Source organism: Triticum urartu, chromosome 3 (genome assembly GCF_003073215.2).
Source record: "Triticum urartu cultivar G1812 chromosome 3, Tu2.1, whole genome shotgun sequence".
NCBI lineage: Eukaryota > Viridiplantae > Streptophyta > Magnoliopsida > Poales > Poaceae > Triticum > Triticum urartu.
The window spans coordinates 659,152,222-659,166,077 of NC_053024.1; the positions used below are offsets into that span (position 1 = coordinate 659,152,222).

A 13,856-nucleotide genomic window follows, 5' to 3' on the forward strand; every position below is an offset into this window, starting at 1 on the left:
TCCCTGGATGATGATAGGTGACTTCAATGAAACTATGTGGCAGTCTGAACACATTTCAGTAGCAAAGAGGTCAGAGAGGAACATGGAAAACTTTAGGAAGGTACTGTCAGAGTGCAACCTGATGGATCTAGGATATAAAGGACCTATCTGGACATACAACAACAAGCAAGACGGACGCAGCAATGTAAGAGCGAGGTTGGATAGAGGAGTTGCTACCCCTTCTTGGTCTGAACATTTTAAGTATGCAACGGTTGAGCACATCTGTTCCTCCCGCTCGGACCACCTGCCAATCCTCTTGAGACTGGGAGGACGGAAGGAATGGAGGCCGGTAGGAGAGAAGACACAATGTCCTTTCCGATACGAGCACATGTGGGAACGAGCTGCATCCCTAAAAGCGGCTATAGATGAGGGATGGAACCGCACAGCTACAGCAAACAACCTACAGGAAGTGTGCAGCAAAATCAGTCGGATGCAACAAGATTTAAAAGGCTGGGCCAACAGAGACTTTGGGTCAGTAATAAAGAAGTCAGCTTCAATTCGGAAGAGATTAAGCTATTTATGGAACGACCAATGGTCGGAAGCTAACCAGAAAGAGATCAATAAACTCTCATCTGAACTAGATGAACTCTTGTTGAGGGAAGAAATCATGTGGAGGCAAAGGTCGAGGGCCACATACCTAAGGGAAGGCGATCGAAATAATAAGTGGTTCCAGTGGAAAGCAACATGGCGGAAGAAAAAGAATGACATCTCAAAACTGAAGAATAGTGCAGGAGTGTGGATAGAAAACAAGGAGGATCTACATGATATGACGAGGAATTTCTTTCAGGAGCTATACAAGCAGGAGACTGATGTGGCCCCTGATGGTCTACTAGACCTTGTCCAAAAATGCATCACAGAGGATATGAACAGTGCCCTTACAAAACCGTTCTCACCCAAGGAAATATCCGATGCCTTGTTTCAGATTGGACCTCTTAAAGCTCCCGGGCCGGATGGTTTTCCAGCACGCTTCTTTCAGCGGAATTGGGATGTGGTAAAGGAGGATGTGATAAGAGGATTCCTAAATTTCTTTGAGAATGGTGACTTACCAGAAGGGATTAATGATACTGTCATTGTTCTTATTCCAAAAGGCAAAGACCCACAATCGCTGAAGGATTACAGACCCATTAGTCTTTGCAACGTCATTTACAAAGTGATCTCCAAGTGCCTAGTAAACCGACTTCGTCCTTTCTTGGATGAGATCATATCAGAGACTCAAAGCGCGTTCATCCCGGGACGCATGATAACTGATAATGCCACTATTGCCTTCGAGTGTTTTCACAAAATCCAACACAGCAGAATCAGTCATAATACCCACTGTGCTTACAAGTTAGATCTGGCAAAAGCTTATGATAGGGTTGATTGGAGATCCCTCGAGGGAACACTAGAAAGATGTGGTTTCAGCCAGAAGTGGGTTAACTGTGTCATGCAATGTGTGCGTACGGTCATGTAGGATCGAAAGTATGTCTAGAGGGGGGTGATTAGACTACTTGACCAAATAAAAACTTAACCTTTTCCCAATTTTAGTTCTTGGCAGATTTTAGCTATTTTAGGACAAGTCAAGCAATCATCACACAATTCAAGCAAGCATGCAAAGAGTATATTGGCAGCGGAAAGTAAAGCATGCAACTTGCAAGAATGTAAAGGGAAGGGTTTGGAGAATTCAAACGCAATTGGAGACACGGATGTTTTTCCCGTGGTTCGGATAGGTGGTGCTATCCTACATCCACGTTGGAGACTTCAACCCACAAAGGGTAACGGTTGCGAGAGTCCACGGAGGGCTCCACCCACAAAGGATAACGGTTGCACGAGTCCACACAGGGCTCCACCCACGAAGGGTCCACGAAGAAGCAACCACCCACGAAGGGTCCACGAAGAAGCAACCTTGTCTATCCCACCATGGCCATCGCCCACACAGGACTTGCCTCACTAGCGGTAGATCTTCACGAAGTAGGCGATCTCCTTGCCCTTACAAACTCCTTGGTTCAACTCCACAATCTTGTCGGAGGCTCCCAAGTGACACCTATCCAATCTAGGAGACACCACTCTCCAAGAAGTAACAAATGGTGTGTAGGTAATGAACTCCTTGCTCTTGTGCTTCAAATGATAGTCTCCCCAACACTCAACTCTCTCTCATAGGATTTGGATTTTGTGGAAAGAAGATTTGAGTGGAAAGCAACTTAGAGAGGCTAGAGATCAAGATTCATATGGTAGGAATGGAATATCTTGGTCTCAACACATGAGTAGATGGTTCTCTCTCAGAACATATGAGTTGGAATGGTGTATGTGTTCTGATTGCTCTCTCCTCGAATGAAGAGGAGGTGGAGGGGTATATATAGCCTCCACACAAAATCCAACCGTTACACACAGTTTTCCAATCTCGGTGGGACCGAATCAACAAACTCGGTCGGACCGAAAATGTAAACCTAGTGACCGTTAGAGATTTTTGGTGGGACTGACATGCAACTCGGTAGGACCGATATGGTTAGGGTTTGGGCATAACGTAATCTCGGTGAGACCGATTACACAAACTCGGTGAGACCGAATTTGGTAATTAGCTAACCAGAGAGTTGGTCAGGCAAACTCGGTGGGACCGATTTGCTCTTTCGATGAGACCGAAAAGTTACAAAGGGGAAACACTGAATTTACATTGCAATCTCGGTGGGACCGATTCGCTCTTTCGGTGAGACCAAAAAGTTACGAAAGGGAAACAGAGAGTTTGCAATCCCATCTCGGTGAGACCGAGATCCCTATCGGTAGAACCGAATTGCTAGGGTTTGGCAGTGGCTTATGACAAGTGAAACTCGATGGCGCCGGATAGGAAGAATCGGTAGGACCGAGTTTGGCTTAGGGTTTAGGTCATATGTGGATATGGGAAAGTAGTTGAGGGTTTTGGAGCATATCACTAAGCACATGAAGCAAGAGGCTCATTAAGCAACACCTCATCCCTCCTTGATAGTATTGGCTTTTCCTAAAGACTCAATGTGATCTTGGATCACTAAAATATAAAATGAAGAGTCTTGAGCTTTTGAGCTTGAGCCAATCCTTTGTCCTTAGCATTTTGAGGGTTCCACTTTCACATCCATGCCATGCCAATCATTGAGCTTTCCTGAAATAATCATCTTGGAATAGCATTAGCTCAATGAGCTATATGTTGTTATGAATTACCAAAACCACCTAGGGATAGTTGCACTTTCAGGTCAGATATTCAGTAAGGTTTAATGGGGAACTTCTGGCTCCTTTCATCCCAACCAGGGGGCTGCGACAGGGAGACCCTCTTAGCCCCTATGTTTTTCTCTTCGTAGCGGATGGCCTGGTCAGGCTCATCAATAAGGAGATCGAGGAAGGAAATCTGACACCGATTAAAATTGCAAGGAATAGCCCGGGCATATCCAACCTTTTGTTCGCTGATGACAGTCTGTTATTCTTCAAAGCCACGGTGGAACAAGCGGTTACCATGAGGAAAGTGTTGTACATATTCCAGAATTGTACTGGGCAATTGTTGAGTGAGAGTAAATGCTCACTCTTATTCAGCGAACATTGCCCAGCAAGTACCAGAGATGAAATCAAAAACCTGTTGGGGGTAGTGGCTGAGGCATTTGAGAGAAAGTACCTCAGACTACCCACACCTGAGGGCAGGATGAAGGATGAATACTTCCAGCCTATCATGGACAAATTCGGAAAAAGATGCAGTGACGTCTCTGAGAACTTCATGTCGTATGCAGCAAAAGAAGTACACGTGAAATCTATAGTCCAGGCTCTACCGTGCTATACAATGGGTGTGTTCCTCTTCTCGAAAGGCTTTTTCGAGAAATATGAAAGGATAATTCGAGACTTTTGGTGGGGAGAAGAAGAGGGCCATAGGAAAGTACACTGGATGTCTTGGGAACGTATGATAAAGCCAAAACGAGCAGGAGGTATAGGATTTCGAGACATGCACCTTTTCAATCTAGCTCTTCTAGCTAAACAGAGTTGGAGACTTTTGCAAAATCCGGATAGCCTATGCGCCAGAGTGATCAAGTCAAAGTACTACCCGCATGGCAATCTGCTTGACACTGTGTTTGCGTCAGATGCGTCACCGGTCTGGAGAGGGATAGAGGCTGGCCTGGAATTACTTAAGAAAGGAATAATCTGGAGGGTGGGAAATGGAAAGAACATCCAAATACAGAGAGATTAGTGGATTCCTAGAAATGAAGGTCTTAAAACAGTTGCGTTTGTGAGGAGATCGAGACTCCGATGGGTTAACCAACTAATGCTACCGGATAGGAAGGAGTGGAATGTTGATCTCATTAAGCAAATCTTTCATGACTTCGATGCGGAAGAGATCTGCAAAATCCACATTCCGAGCGCTGAGGTGGAGGACTGTATTGCTTGGCACTGCGAGCGGAACGGTGTGTTTTCAATAAAAAGCGCTTATAAGCTTGCTGCATCACTCAAAGGCCAAGCTGTTCCTGCAACATCTAGCTCATCCGGGACAGCGCAAGATAGGAGCATTTGGGACCTCGTCTGGAAGGCAAGGGTTCCACCTAAAGTAAGAATTTTTGGGTGGAGGATCGCAACGAGTACACTAGCAACGAAAAAGAACAAGTTCAGAAGAACTTTGGAGTTGGATAATACTTGCAATCTATGTGGTTGTAGAGAAGAAGATGAATTTCATGCAATCATTGAATGTACAAAGAGCAGAGCGCTTAGGGATGCCTTGAGGAAAGATTGGGACCTGCCACCAGAAGCTTGTTTCCGACGTACCGGACCTGATTGGCTGCAACTTCTGCTAAGCACTGTACCTGAGACCACACGGACGAGGATTCTACTGCTTCTATGGAGGTGCTGGTTTCTGAGGGATAACTGTGTCCATGGTAACGGGAAAGAAACAATCGGGCAATCAGTCTCCTTCCTGTTAAAATATGAGGAAGACCTGCAGCAAGCTGCGCTAAATCCCATTTCTAATACAGAGAAGGCCCCTGCCATGCTGACGGAGACACCCATCCGGGAGGCAACCCACGAACACATGAGGTGGACTGCACCCGAGCGGGGAACCGCAAAGATCAACTCTGATGCGGCCTTCCTCCCGGACAGTGGGCAAAGCTGGGCTGGTGTCGTTGCTAGGGACTACAAAGGACACGCATTCCTTTCAGTAGGCAAGTATCTGGCGTCCTCAAGCTATGTCGAGGAGGCAGAGCTGCGTGCAGCCTTAATTGGAGTGCAGACTTTGGGAGCAAAGTATCGTGGGCCAGTGGAGCTGGAAATGGATTGTAAGGATGCAACTGATATGCTAAATGCCCCAGGTGTGCCTCGCTCTCTGCACTATGGGATAATCCATGACATCAAAGAAGCACTGTCCATCTCACAAAATTACCTTTGTTGGGAGGAAATGCAACAACCTTGCACACGAAATGGCAGTGACGGCTAGACTGAATGGAGATGTACTTATGATCACGTCAGTTCCTGATCCTCTTCAGACCCTGATGCTCTCGGAATGTACTCCTCCTCTTGAGTAACCTTACTCTTGTTTCCTCAAAAAAAAAAAAAAAAGTCAAAGTCTCGCCCCTGTCGCCGTACCCGTACGCCCTGCCTCCCTACTACTCATAGGAGAGAGAAAGATAGGCAAGACGCATAAATAATCCAACCCAATCGCCCTACGCATTTCCTCAACCTCGCCTTCTCTCCAATCGCCTAACCGCTCCTCTCCCAGCTCCACTTCCCAAACATTTCCGATCTCCCGTCACAGGAGTGAGCACGCCACGTTGGCACACGGAAGGCGGTGTTTAAGAACTCGAATGACAAAAATTCCACGGCGGAATTTCATCACAAATAAACAACGTCGTGTCGTGTCACTTGTCAGTCCTGTCGCGTCACCTATGCGCTCAGAAAGTAGGCATGCCAACTCGTGAGCACAGACGTTTTTCCTTTCTTTCTTTTACCACCCGGGGTCCATCTCAATCAAAAATAAATAAAAATCTTGGGCCGCACGATTTTTTCTACTACTCCATCTCTCTCTCGGCAGCAGAAAAGTCTCCGATTTTCCCTCTCGAGCCAAGCACGTACAGTATTAACTGCGAGCGATCGTCCGGTACCGGCACGCCGCTTCATCAGCCAGCCTCCCCCCTCCCCCGTCTCGCGCCGTCCCCATCCCGAGACGCAAGCATGGCTGCCGCTGCCGCTGCCGCTCCGATGCCGCCGCACTATTTCCAGTAAACAACAATACCCGACCACTCCCCACCCCCTCCCCCCAGTCCCAACCCGTGCACGTACCATTCCCCCCTCCACCCAAGAACTCGTGCTCCCTCCCTCCCCAATCCCCATCCTCCCTCCACTCGCCGCGCACACGGGGGTGGTCTATTGTCCGTCGAGCCTCCGCCGTCCTCGCCGTGGGTTCCAACTTCCAAGAAGTGTGCGCGGGGCAGGCGCCGGGGATGGGCTCGTGCGCCTCGGTCCACAAGGACGACGTCGGGCTGCCCAAGAAGCAGCAGCTGCTCGCGTCCTCCTCGCCGCCGGCCAAGGACGACACCAAGGCCGTCGCCGGCGCGCCCGTCGGCGACGTGCTCGTCGACCTCAGGCGCAAGATCGAGGGGTTCGGCCCCAGCAGGACCCCTGACTCCGGTACGATGCTTCATCTTTCTCTGCCACGGCGTCCGTTCCGATTCTTGCTTGCCTCGTCAGTTATCAGTCACGGGTTGGATTAATCTTTGTCTTCCACGGCGGAAGGAGCAGATTGGTGGTCGGTTCTTTATTATCTTTATATATGTGGAAAGCGGGCTTTTTGGCAAGTACGTTTTCTTCATTAATTAATTTATTGTTCGTGTCTGCTCCGCATTCATGGCCAAGGATATCGGCGTTGCGGTTCTGGTAATCCCTTCTGTAAACAATCCGGTTGATTGTTTCAGAATTTCAGTAGGTAGTGATGATCTATTCATCTCAACAGAAGCAGATTTTTATCAGCGCAGACTGGTTCTGAATTCAACTGCACACGCACAAAAAACAGAGACCTGTTCAGGATTCAGCGGCTACCGAAATCTTCCTGTAGAAATTCTTGTCATAACTTATTTATCAAGTTCTTGAAAAATTCAGGCACTTGCCCAAATCAGGATGCTGTACCGCTGCAACCATGGAAAGACTATCTGGTTGCTTTGTTTTTGTAGCCAGGGGACACAGTTTCGTCCTTAGTTGCAGCAGCTTAGAATTGCCAATTTCAAGTTTCAGTCTTGTGTGTCTCTCCCTGTTGCCCCGAATCAGGAACTTGCTTCCTAGTTACTGGGTTTTGGCTCTAATATCGCTTCATCTGAAATCAACTGCCAGCCTTGACTTCTGAATTATCATCTAATAAGTGTGCAAGCCAGTGGTTTTGCGACGAGGTTTCTATCTAATTTTAATGCGGTCCAATCATACTTCTGCCTAACCGAATCCGATAATTCTTTTAAGAAGAGCAGAGCTAACCGAACCCAGTTTGCAGGTAGCAAGGATGAGATGTTCTTTGAGTCTCAACCGTGGTTGGATTCCGACTGCGAGGATGACTTCTACAGTATAAATGGAGGTAATCACAGAAATAATCACAGAAATAGACACATTTATCTACCGTATAAGAGGATTCCATTCTAGTGCTAGAGATATATACCCATTCTTGTGTGCAATTATGCTGCCTCTCCATACCGATGTTTCTCTTGTGCCAGTGGTTTGGTTCATGCTGTTCCTTTTTGAGGCCGCTCTGTCATCAATATTATATCTGTAGCATACTAGCATGTGGCTTGTTTCCTCCGTCTGTTTGTTTAGGCCAAGTTGCATGTTCTCTGATTGATATGATGATGAACTGCTGATGTAGCTTTCGTTTGTCGCGCTAGAATCCGAGAGGCTTATTTTAGGCACCGATTGCTTCTTGAGACAAAAAGGTTGAGGGTCTTTGATTTTGGTCTAGTCTTTTGGCACCATCATGCTTGTTGGCATCTAAACAGTTATGAGCTGCAGTTAGCTAACCCATCCCATGTGGCTCCTTCATTTTATATGGCTAATGCCAAATCTTGAGAATATAAGACAATCATGCCTGCCTGCCTTTTGTGACACCCTCAGGAGTTTAATAGTGGATAACTGATCTTCAACTACCAGATCATGTGATACCTTCAGGTCTTCAGCTCCTGCAACACGCTTAACCATAAGATATGATCTTCATGCTGTGCAGATTTCACTCCGTCGCGCGGCAGCACTCCGGTCCATCAACCCAGGGCGCAGACCGTGATGAGCAACGTGTTTCTTCCTGATAACGCCGCGCGGAGCCCCAACTCATCGGAGGCTTCTCCGACCGGACGGAGAAAATTGGCCGACCTCCTGCAAGAGGCGACGCGGAACGACACCGGAGAGACCGCTGCCGCCGCTGCCGGAGAGGCAGACGGTAGCAAGAGCGGACAGCAGGCCGTCGCCCCAGCTGCTGGGAAGACGGTGTCGGAGCCCAGCTCCGGCTGCAGCACGGAGCCGACGCCTGTGAGGGAAGCCCGGACCCGGAAAGAGAGGGCCTGGTACTCCGGCCGCTGCTGCCTGCCGACCTTCGTCCACAGCCTGGCCCTAGATGACGAGGGGCGGCAGAAGACCGGCCCCGGCCCGTGCGCCGTCTGAGATAGGGTCGACAGCGCGGCGTCTCCGAGCTGTATCTACTACGATATACCACTACTACTACTACCTAAACCTGATCCAGCCCCTGAATCGAGCTACTGTAAAGATGGCGAGAGCGCTGAGAGTGCTATACATATAAATATGCTTGTAATAATCAAGCGAATAGTCCACTCCGGGGACTTCATGTGCTGCGTCTGGAACCCTACCTAGCTCGAGAAAATGCTTGGGCCTGTGCATATCATGTTGCCTGCCTCTGATCTCCGCGGATATGTTTTTCAGTTGCCAGCAGTTGGCCAGAAAGAAGATGGCATGATTGATGCCTGTGTGTGTGTATCTAGTTCTAGTACCTACCATGCCAAGTTCTCCAGGGGTTCACTGTGTGTGGTGTGTGTGATTGGCGGGGTCTGTGGCAACTTGATGATGGGTGCTGGGCAAGTGGATTTCGCCTCTGTCCAGGGTGCCAATTGTCCGGTGGCCTTTTGCCTTTTCTTCCATTGGCGATTTGGCGTGGATCACGGCGGAATCCGTGGTTTGCAGCGGTGCCACGGATGGAGCCGGATTCGTGCTGCTTTTTGGTCGAACTTTGTGACAAGGACGCGCTAACTGCCCATGATATGTGGGTCATCACACACCACTGCCTTTTGATGTGCATGGAATGGTACGTTGGTCTTGTATGCAAACCTCTGACCAGCGAAGCGAGAGAGAGAGCAACACAAACCTAAATTAAGGGCGAACCAGCACAGCAAACAAATATCCAACACAGACCCGTCGAAAAGAAAAACAAATATCCAACACAAAGTTAAAATCAGCGGCCAAAAAATATCTTCGTTTGCTCCTTCCCAACTGTGATCCGGGTAAGCTTATCGTCGGCAAATAAGATCGATTTTGGCAGCACACACATGTAACAATCAATGAATCAGCGCACGGAAAATACCAGTATCAGACAACATTATAAGGCCTTCACAACACAATGACAAATAGAGGTGTCTGTTCTTGCTGGGACCCGGTGTGGATCACCCAATCAGGTTTGACATGAGACACACGGAAAATATCTTCTTTCGCCCCTATTGTGAAATCTTTCGGAGGTTCGAAAGGACCGGACAAGCTCATATTCGGCAAACAAAATCAATTTTGGCAGCACACACATGTAACAATCAATAATGCAGCACACAGAAAATACTAGTATCAGATAAGGCCTTCACAACACAATGACAAAAGTGGCGTCTGTTCTTGTTGGTCCCTCATGAGGATCACTCAATCAGGTTTGACATGAGATACGCGAGTACTACCAGACGCATTGATTCTGAGTTCTCTAATTAAGATTACCAAGTGGCATCGAAGAGACCGCGCACTGTAGCGCTACAAATACAGTGTGGTGATGGTGCAGTCAGAGAACAGGGCCAACCACATGCCTGACCAGGAAACACATCCACAGCACCAGATCCGTTTTATGTCGATATTTGCTGCTTCTCTGAAGTGTCACGCGTTCAAAATCGATGCTTCAAGCTTCCTACACGTGCCTTCCGATCGGCGTGATTCATGGGCTACCAAAGCGAGGAAGACATGAGAAAGGATCGGATGCGCTGCAGCAGCTCTGCCTTCACCGCATCGGGCACCGAGGCTGTTTCAGAAGCAGGAGAAAATGATAATCGTGCAACAAGAACCAACACAAATGAAAGAAACATTTGCTTAGGGCTTAGCATCATTGTTATTGACAAAAAATGCACAAATCTATGGCAAACATAGGAGGCGAGAAGCAGGTGCAAAAAAAGAACGTTCTCCAAAATTTTGTCCCAGATCCTGTTACAGTAAGGAAGCAATTGACTTGGGAGTTTAGGCACTACTTTTTCCCTTGCTTGACACTTACGCAAAGATGGACATATGCAAGCCATGGTTATATTATTTTATAACAATTCTTCCAACTCGTATCTCATGTGCGCTGGAACTAAGTAACATACCTCTTGCAACCAGAAATAAATTAACTGGACAAATGAAAATCACTGACCTCTTCCTTTTGGAGTAATAACATGAATAAGATCATCTAATGTTACATTATTTCTTCCCTTTTTCCTTGCATAAGCCCTAGAGAGAAAAATAAGATTAGTCAACAATGACGACGGGGAATGATAGCTTTTAGATTCTCAAGGGAAAACCATGGCATCTTGAGTCCAAACAAATGGAGTGTGCAATACAACACAAATTTCAGAATGCTCAAGTATGACAGCTTGAGGCAGCAGACAGGTTAGTGATAAACTGGAAGTTGGTTGCCAAGGCTCAAGAGATTTCAGTGATATAGAATTAGTCTGGAGATGATTTGAATAAAGGTAGAACCGGACTGTAAGAACTGCATAGCCATGTATTCTGCAGAAACATAACAGTTGAAGTGGTCCTGTGCAACGGAGTTAAGAAACTCTTCATAATACTTGACGAATGTGCAGAAAGTATGTCTTAAAGCTCACATGCTGCTTATGTTACTTGTAGCTCTGGAATTTTTGTACTAAAACAAAACATTTAACTCATTGCAAGTATTATAGAGACTGGTATTGGTTTAAACTGTAGTAAACACCTACTAAAGCCATGCATTTGCTCATCGATCAGAAAGTGGTACGCCTGCAGTTAAGTTTGCTTTACGAGAAATCAAGAGAAATATATGCTATTTTTCTTTGGTCATAACTATCCTAGTAAACATGATAAAAACTCTGCATTGTTGTGAGTTTAAAGAATATACTTCAAAGATAAAAACATCATTATTTTCGAAGGGGAGCAAGTTTTTTATTCGAATGAAATCCTACAGCAATGTTAACTGATTGCTATGCAACCCGATAACAATAGGGAACATCTGGTCTTGTTTGGTTTTTCTTTCAAGGATTTTTTCTTTCTTGCAATTCTGCGAACTTTGAATGCATCATTTCCTCCATTTATTGGACGGGAAACGACAGATATAATTCATTCTTCAGAGTTGTTAGCCATTGTAAAAAACATGCCAGACATTATACCGGACTTTGACGGATGAGGAGCCAAACCTGCAGAGAGCCTTCATGTCATCCCTCCAGCCGCACTCTACGAGCCGCTCCCGGAGAAGCTCCATCAGCCGCTCCTTCTCGCCGCTCTCCACCAACTTCAGAAACCAAAAGCACAACTCACTGTTACCACACCCAATGAAAGTAGAAGCAAAAAACACAACCCTAAGACCATCCACTGTTCCTTCTTGAAAAACCTTATCCCCGCTCCCTATCAAACCCTAACCAAATCGAATCGAAATTTTTACCCACCCGTATGGCACCGGCAGCTGCCGGCAAACCTAACACACGCCCATAGCACGCCAGTAACCCTAATCCCAAGAGAGATTAAAAAAAAGGAAGGACAGCCGGCCCGCGACCGCAGATTTGCTGCGCCGCGGGGGCAGGGACGGTGGGGGCAAGCGAGCAGGCGGTACCTTGAGGTTGATGATGTCTCCGAGAGAAGCCTCCTTCCCTACCTCCTCCTCCTCCTCGTCGTCGTCGTTCGGCGTCGGCGGCCGGTTAATCGACGACCTCCTGCCAACAAGAACAAAAAGAACGCAAATTCTTGAGAAATAGAAACACCGGCGGACTGGATGGCACATGGGTAAGACAGCGTGAGGGTTAATCGCAGGATGCGCGGAAGAACGGAAGAGGATCGATTAGCTCGCTTACATGCTTGGATTGGAGAGCGCCTCTGGCTTCCTGCTTCGTCTCGCGGGTTCCTCAATCCTGTCTCCTCCTCCTCTGCTTCGGACGTCGTCTGACCGGCTTTGCTATGTTTTTTTCTTTGCCCTGTTCCTATCGGAGCCGACTGCCGGGTCCAGTTGCTGGGCCGTTTCTTGCGATACAGAGTGTTAGCCCGAGCTCCATTTTTTTTTTTTGAGAAAAGTGTTGGCCCGAGTGGCAAACGCTATTGGACACGGTCTGGGCTTTTCTCTGGGAGAAAACAAGGGGGGGAATCCGATTTTTTTTCTTTGGAATTGGTAGCATATTCGGCCAAATAACCTTTTTTTTTAAGAAAAACTTCCGATCTACTAGTATTCATCAAACATCAAGGTTAGAATCCCTAAAAAAACATCAAGGTTAGAAATTACATCCATGTACAAGTATGGGTCCTTTATTGTGATGTACTATTAAACCAAAATTGTGTCTGGAGACTAATACCACTTGTGATCTCTTTCCTTTTCTATTGGTTAAGGAATGCTAATAATGAAATAACTGATATAGAGCTGCTAATAGATTTCATGTCCCTCTTGATCTCCATTCTCATTGGCCGTTTTGACTTAGTAACCATGTTTTTTTCACTTTGATCCATGTACTTTGTTTCTTCTTTCACTACTTTCTTTCGTCTCTATTCTTCGGGGCAACGAGGACTATAAGTATTGGAACCGAAGGCGCGCCATCGTCATCGCCCTCCCTCGTTGAAGCCAGCAAACCTTGTTGTAGTAGATAGTCGGTAAGTCGTCGTCCTAAGACTCTAAAGGACCAGCACACCAGAACAATAATATCACCGACGAAGAGAAGCGTAGATCGGAATGATCAAATCGGAGGACACATGAACGCAGAAAAAACCAAGACCGATCCAACCAGATCCACCACCGGAGACACACCTACACACACCCTCCGACAACGCTAGACGGACCGTCGGGACGGAGGCTAGGCGAGGAGAACCTTATTCCATCTTTAGGGAGCCTCCACCGCCTCATCTTCCAGAGCAGGACACAAACCCTAAACAACTAAAAAAATACCTAAAAATGGAGCATGAGCCCTCCCATCGGCAAGGGCTTGGTCCATCACGCCTCCATGTCCCCATATGAGACGAGGCAGATCGGCGGTGGCGCCGCCGCGAGGCGGAGAAACCCTAGCTTGGAGACTCACTCATGGGAGGAAAGGACGAAAACGGTTTCGCATATCTGGTCAAATAACCCTTTAATCTTAATAACTTTCTAAAAACAATAGAAATTTAAACTCATCTAAAATACTAGCAATATAAAATGGTTTGGCTTGCACTTTGAAGTAAATATAAAAAATCAACGTCAACTACCTTCTAGATTTGTTTTTATATAGTTTAGGTGTGGCACTTACAAAAGGTTGTTATTTGCTACGTGGAATGAATATGCTAGTAATAGAGGAGGAAAGATAATACCATTAGACTTGTTTTACACTTCCTCCTTGCATATTAGTTTTATCTCGAGTCAAACTTTTTCTAAACTTTGACCA

General features: G+C 46.8%; 2 protein-coding genes across 2 annotated transcripts; one reads left to right on the forward strand and one right to left on the reverse strand.

Moving 5' to 3' along the window:
- The first annotated feature begins 6,107 nt into the window (after positions 1–6,107).
- Positions 6,108–8,967, forward strand: LOC125545749. Its single transcript, XM_048709781.1, has 3 exons — positions 6,108–6,636; positions 7,487–7,567; positions 8,207–8,967. The coding sequence occupies exons 1-3, from the start codon at positions 6,450–6,452 to the stop codon at positions 8,635–8,637; spliced, it is 699 nt and encodes a 232-aa protein (XP_048565738.1). The 5' UTR covers positions 6,108–6,449; the 3' UTR covers positions 8,638–8,967.
- An 825-nt stretch (positions 8,968–9,792) lies between these two features.
- Positions 9,793–12,478, reverse strand: LOC125545750 (transcription and mRNA export factor ENY2-like). Its single transcript, XM_048709782.1, has 5 exons — positions 12,309–12,478; positions 12,071–12,170; positions 11,658–11,752; positions 10,640–10,716; positions 9,793–10,255 (listed from the first exon to the last, which is right to left on the reverse strand). Coding segments are annotated over exons 1-5 (351 nt in total). The 5' UTR covers positions 12,311–12,478; the 3' UTR covers positions 9,793–10,178.
- Between the last annotated feature and the right edge of the window lie 1,378 nt (positions 12,479–13,856).

What these genes read in the sequence shown, in the direction of transcription:
- LOC125545749 (XM_048709781.1), top strand. Translation starts at nt 6,450, where the DNA reads ATGGGCTCGTGCGCCTCGGTCCACAAGGACGACGTCGGGCTGCCCAAG. An exon ending in CAGCAGGACCCCTGACTCCG is followed by an intron (nt 6,637 to 7,486) that starts GTACGATGCTTC and finishes CCCAGTTTGCAG; the next exon opens with GTAGCAAGGATGAGATGTTC. An exon ending in CTTCTACAGTATAAATGGAG is followed by an intron (nt 7,568 to 8,206) that starts GTAATCACAGAA and finishes CATGCTGTGCAG; the next exon opens with ATTTCACTCCGTCGCGCGGC.
- LOC125545750 (XM_048709782.1), bottom strand. An exon ending in GACATGAAGGCTCTCTGCAG is followed by an intron (nt 10,717 to 11,657) that starts GTTTGGCTCCTC and finishes TTTTCTCTCTAG; the next exon opens with GGCTTATGCAAGGAAAAAGG. An exon ending in TATTACTCCAAAAGGAAGAG is followed by an intron (nt 10,256 to 10,639) that starts GTCAGTGATTTT and finishes CTTCTGAAACAG; the next exon opens with CCTCGGTGCCCGATGCGGTG.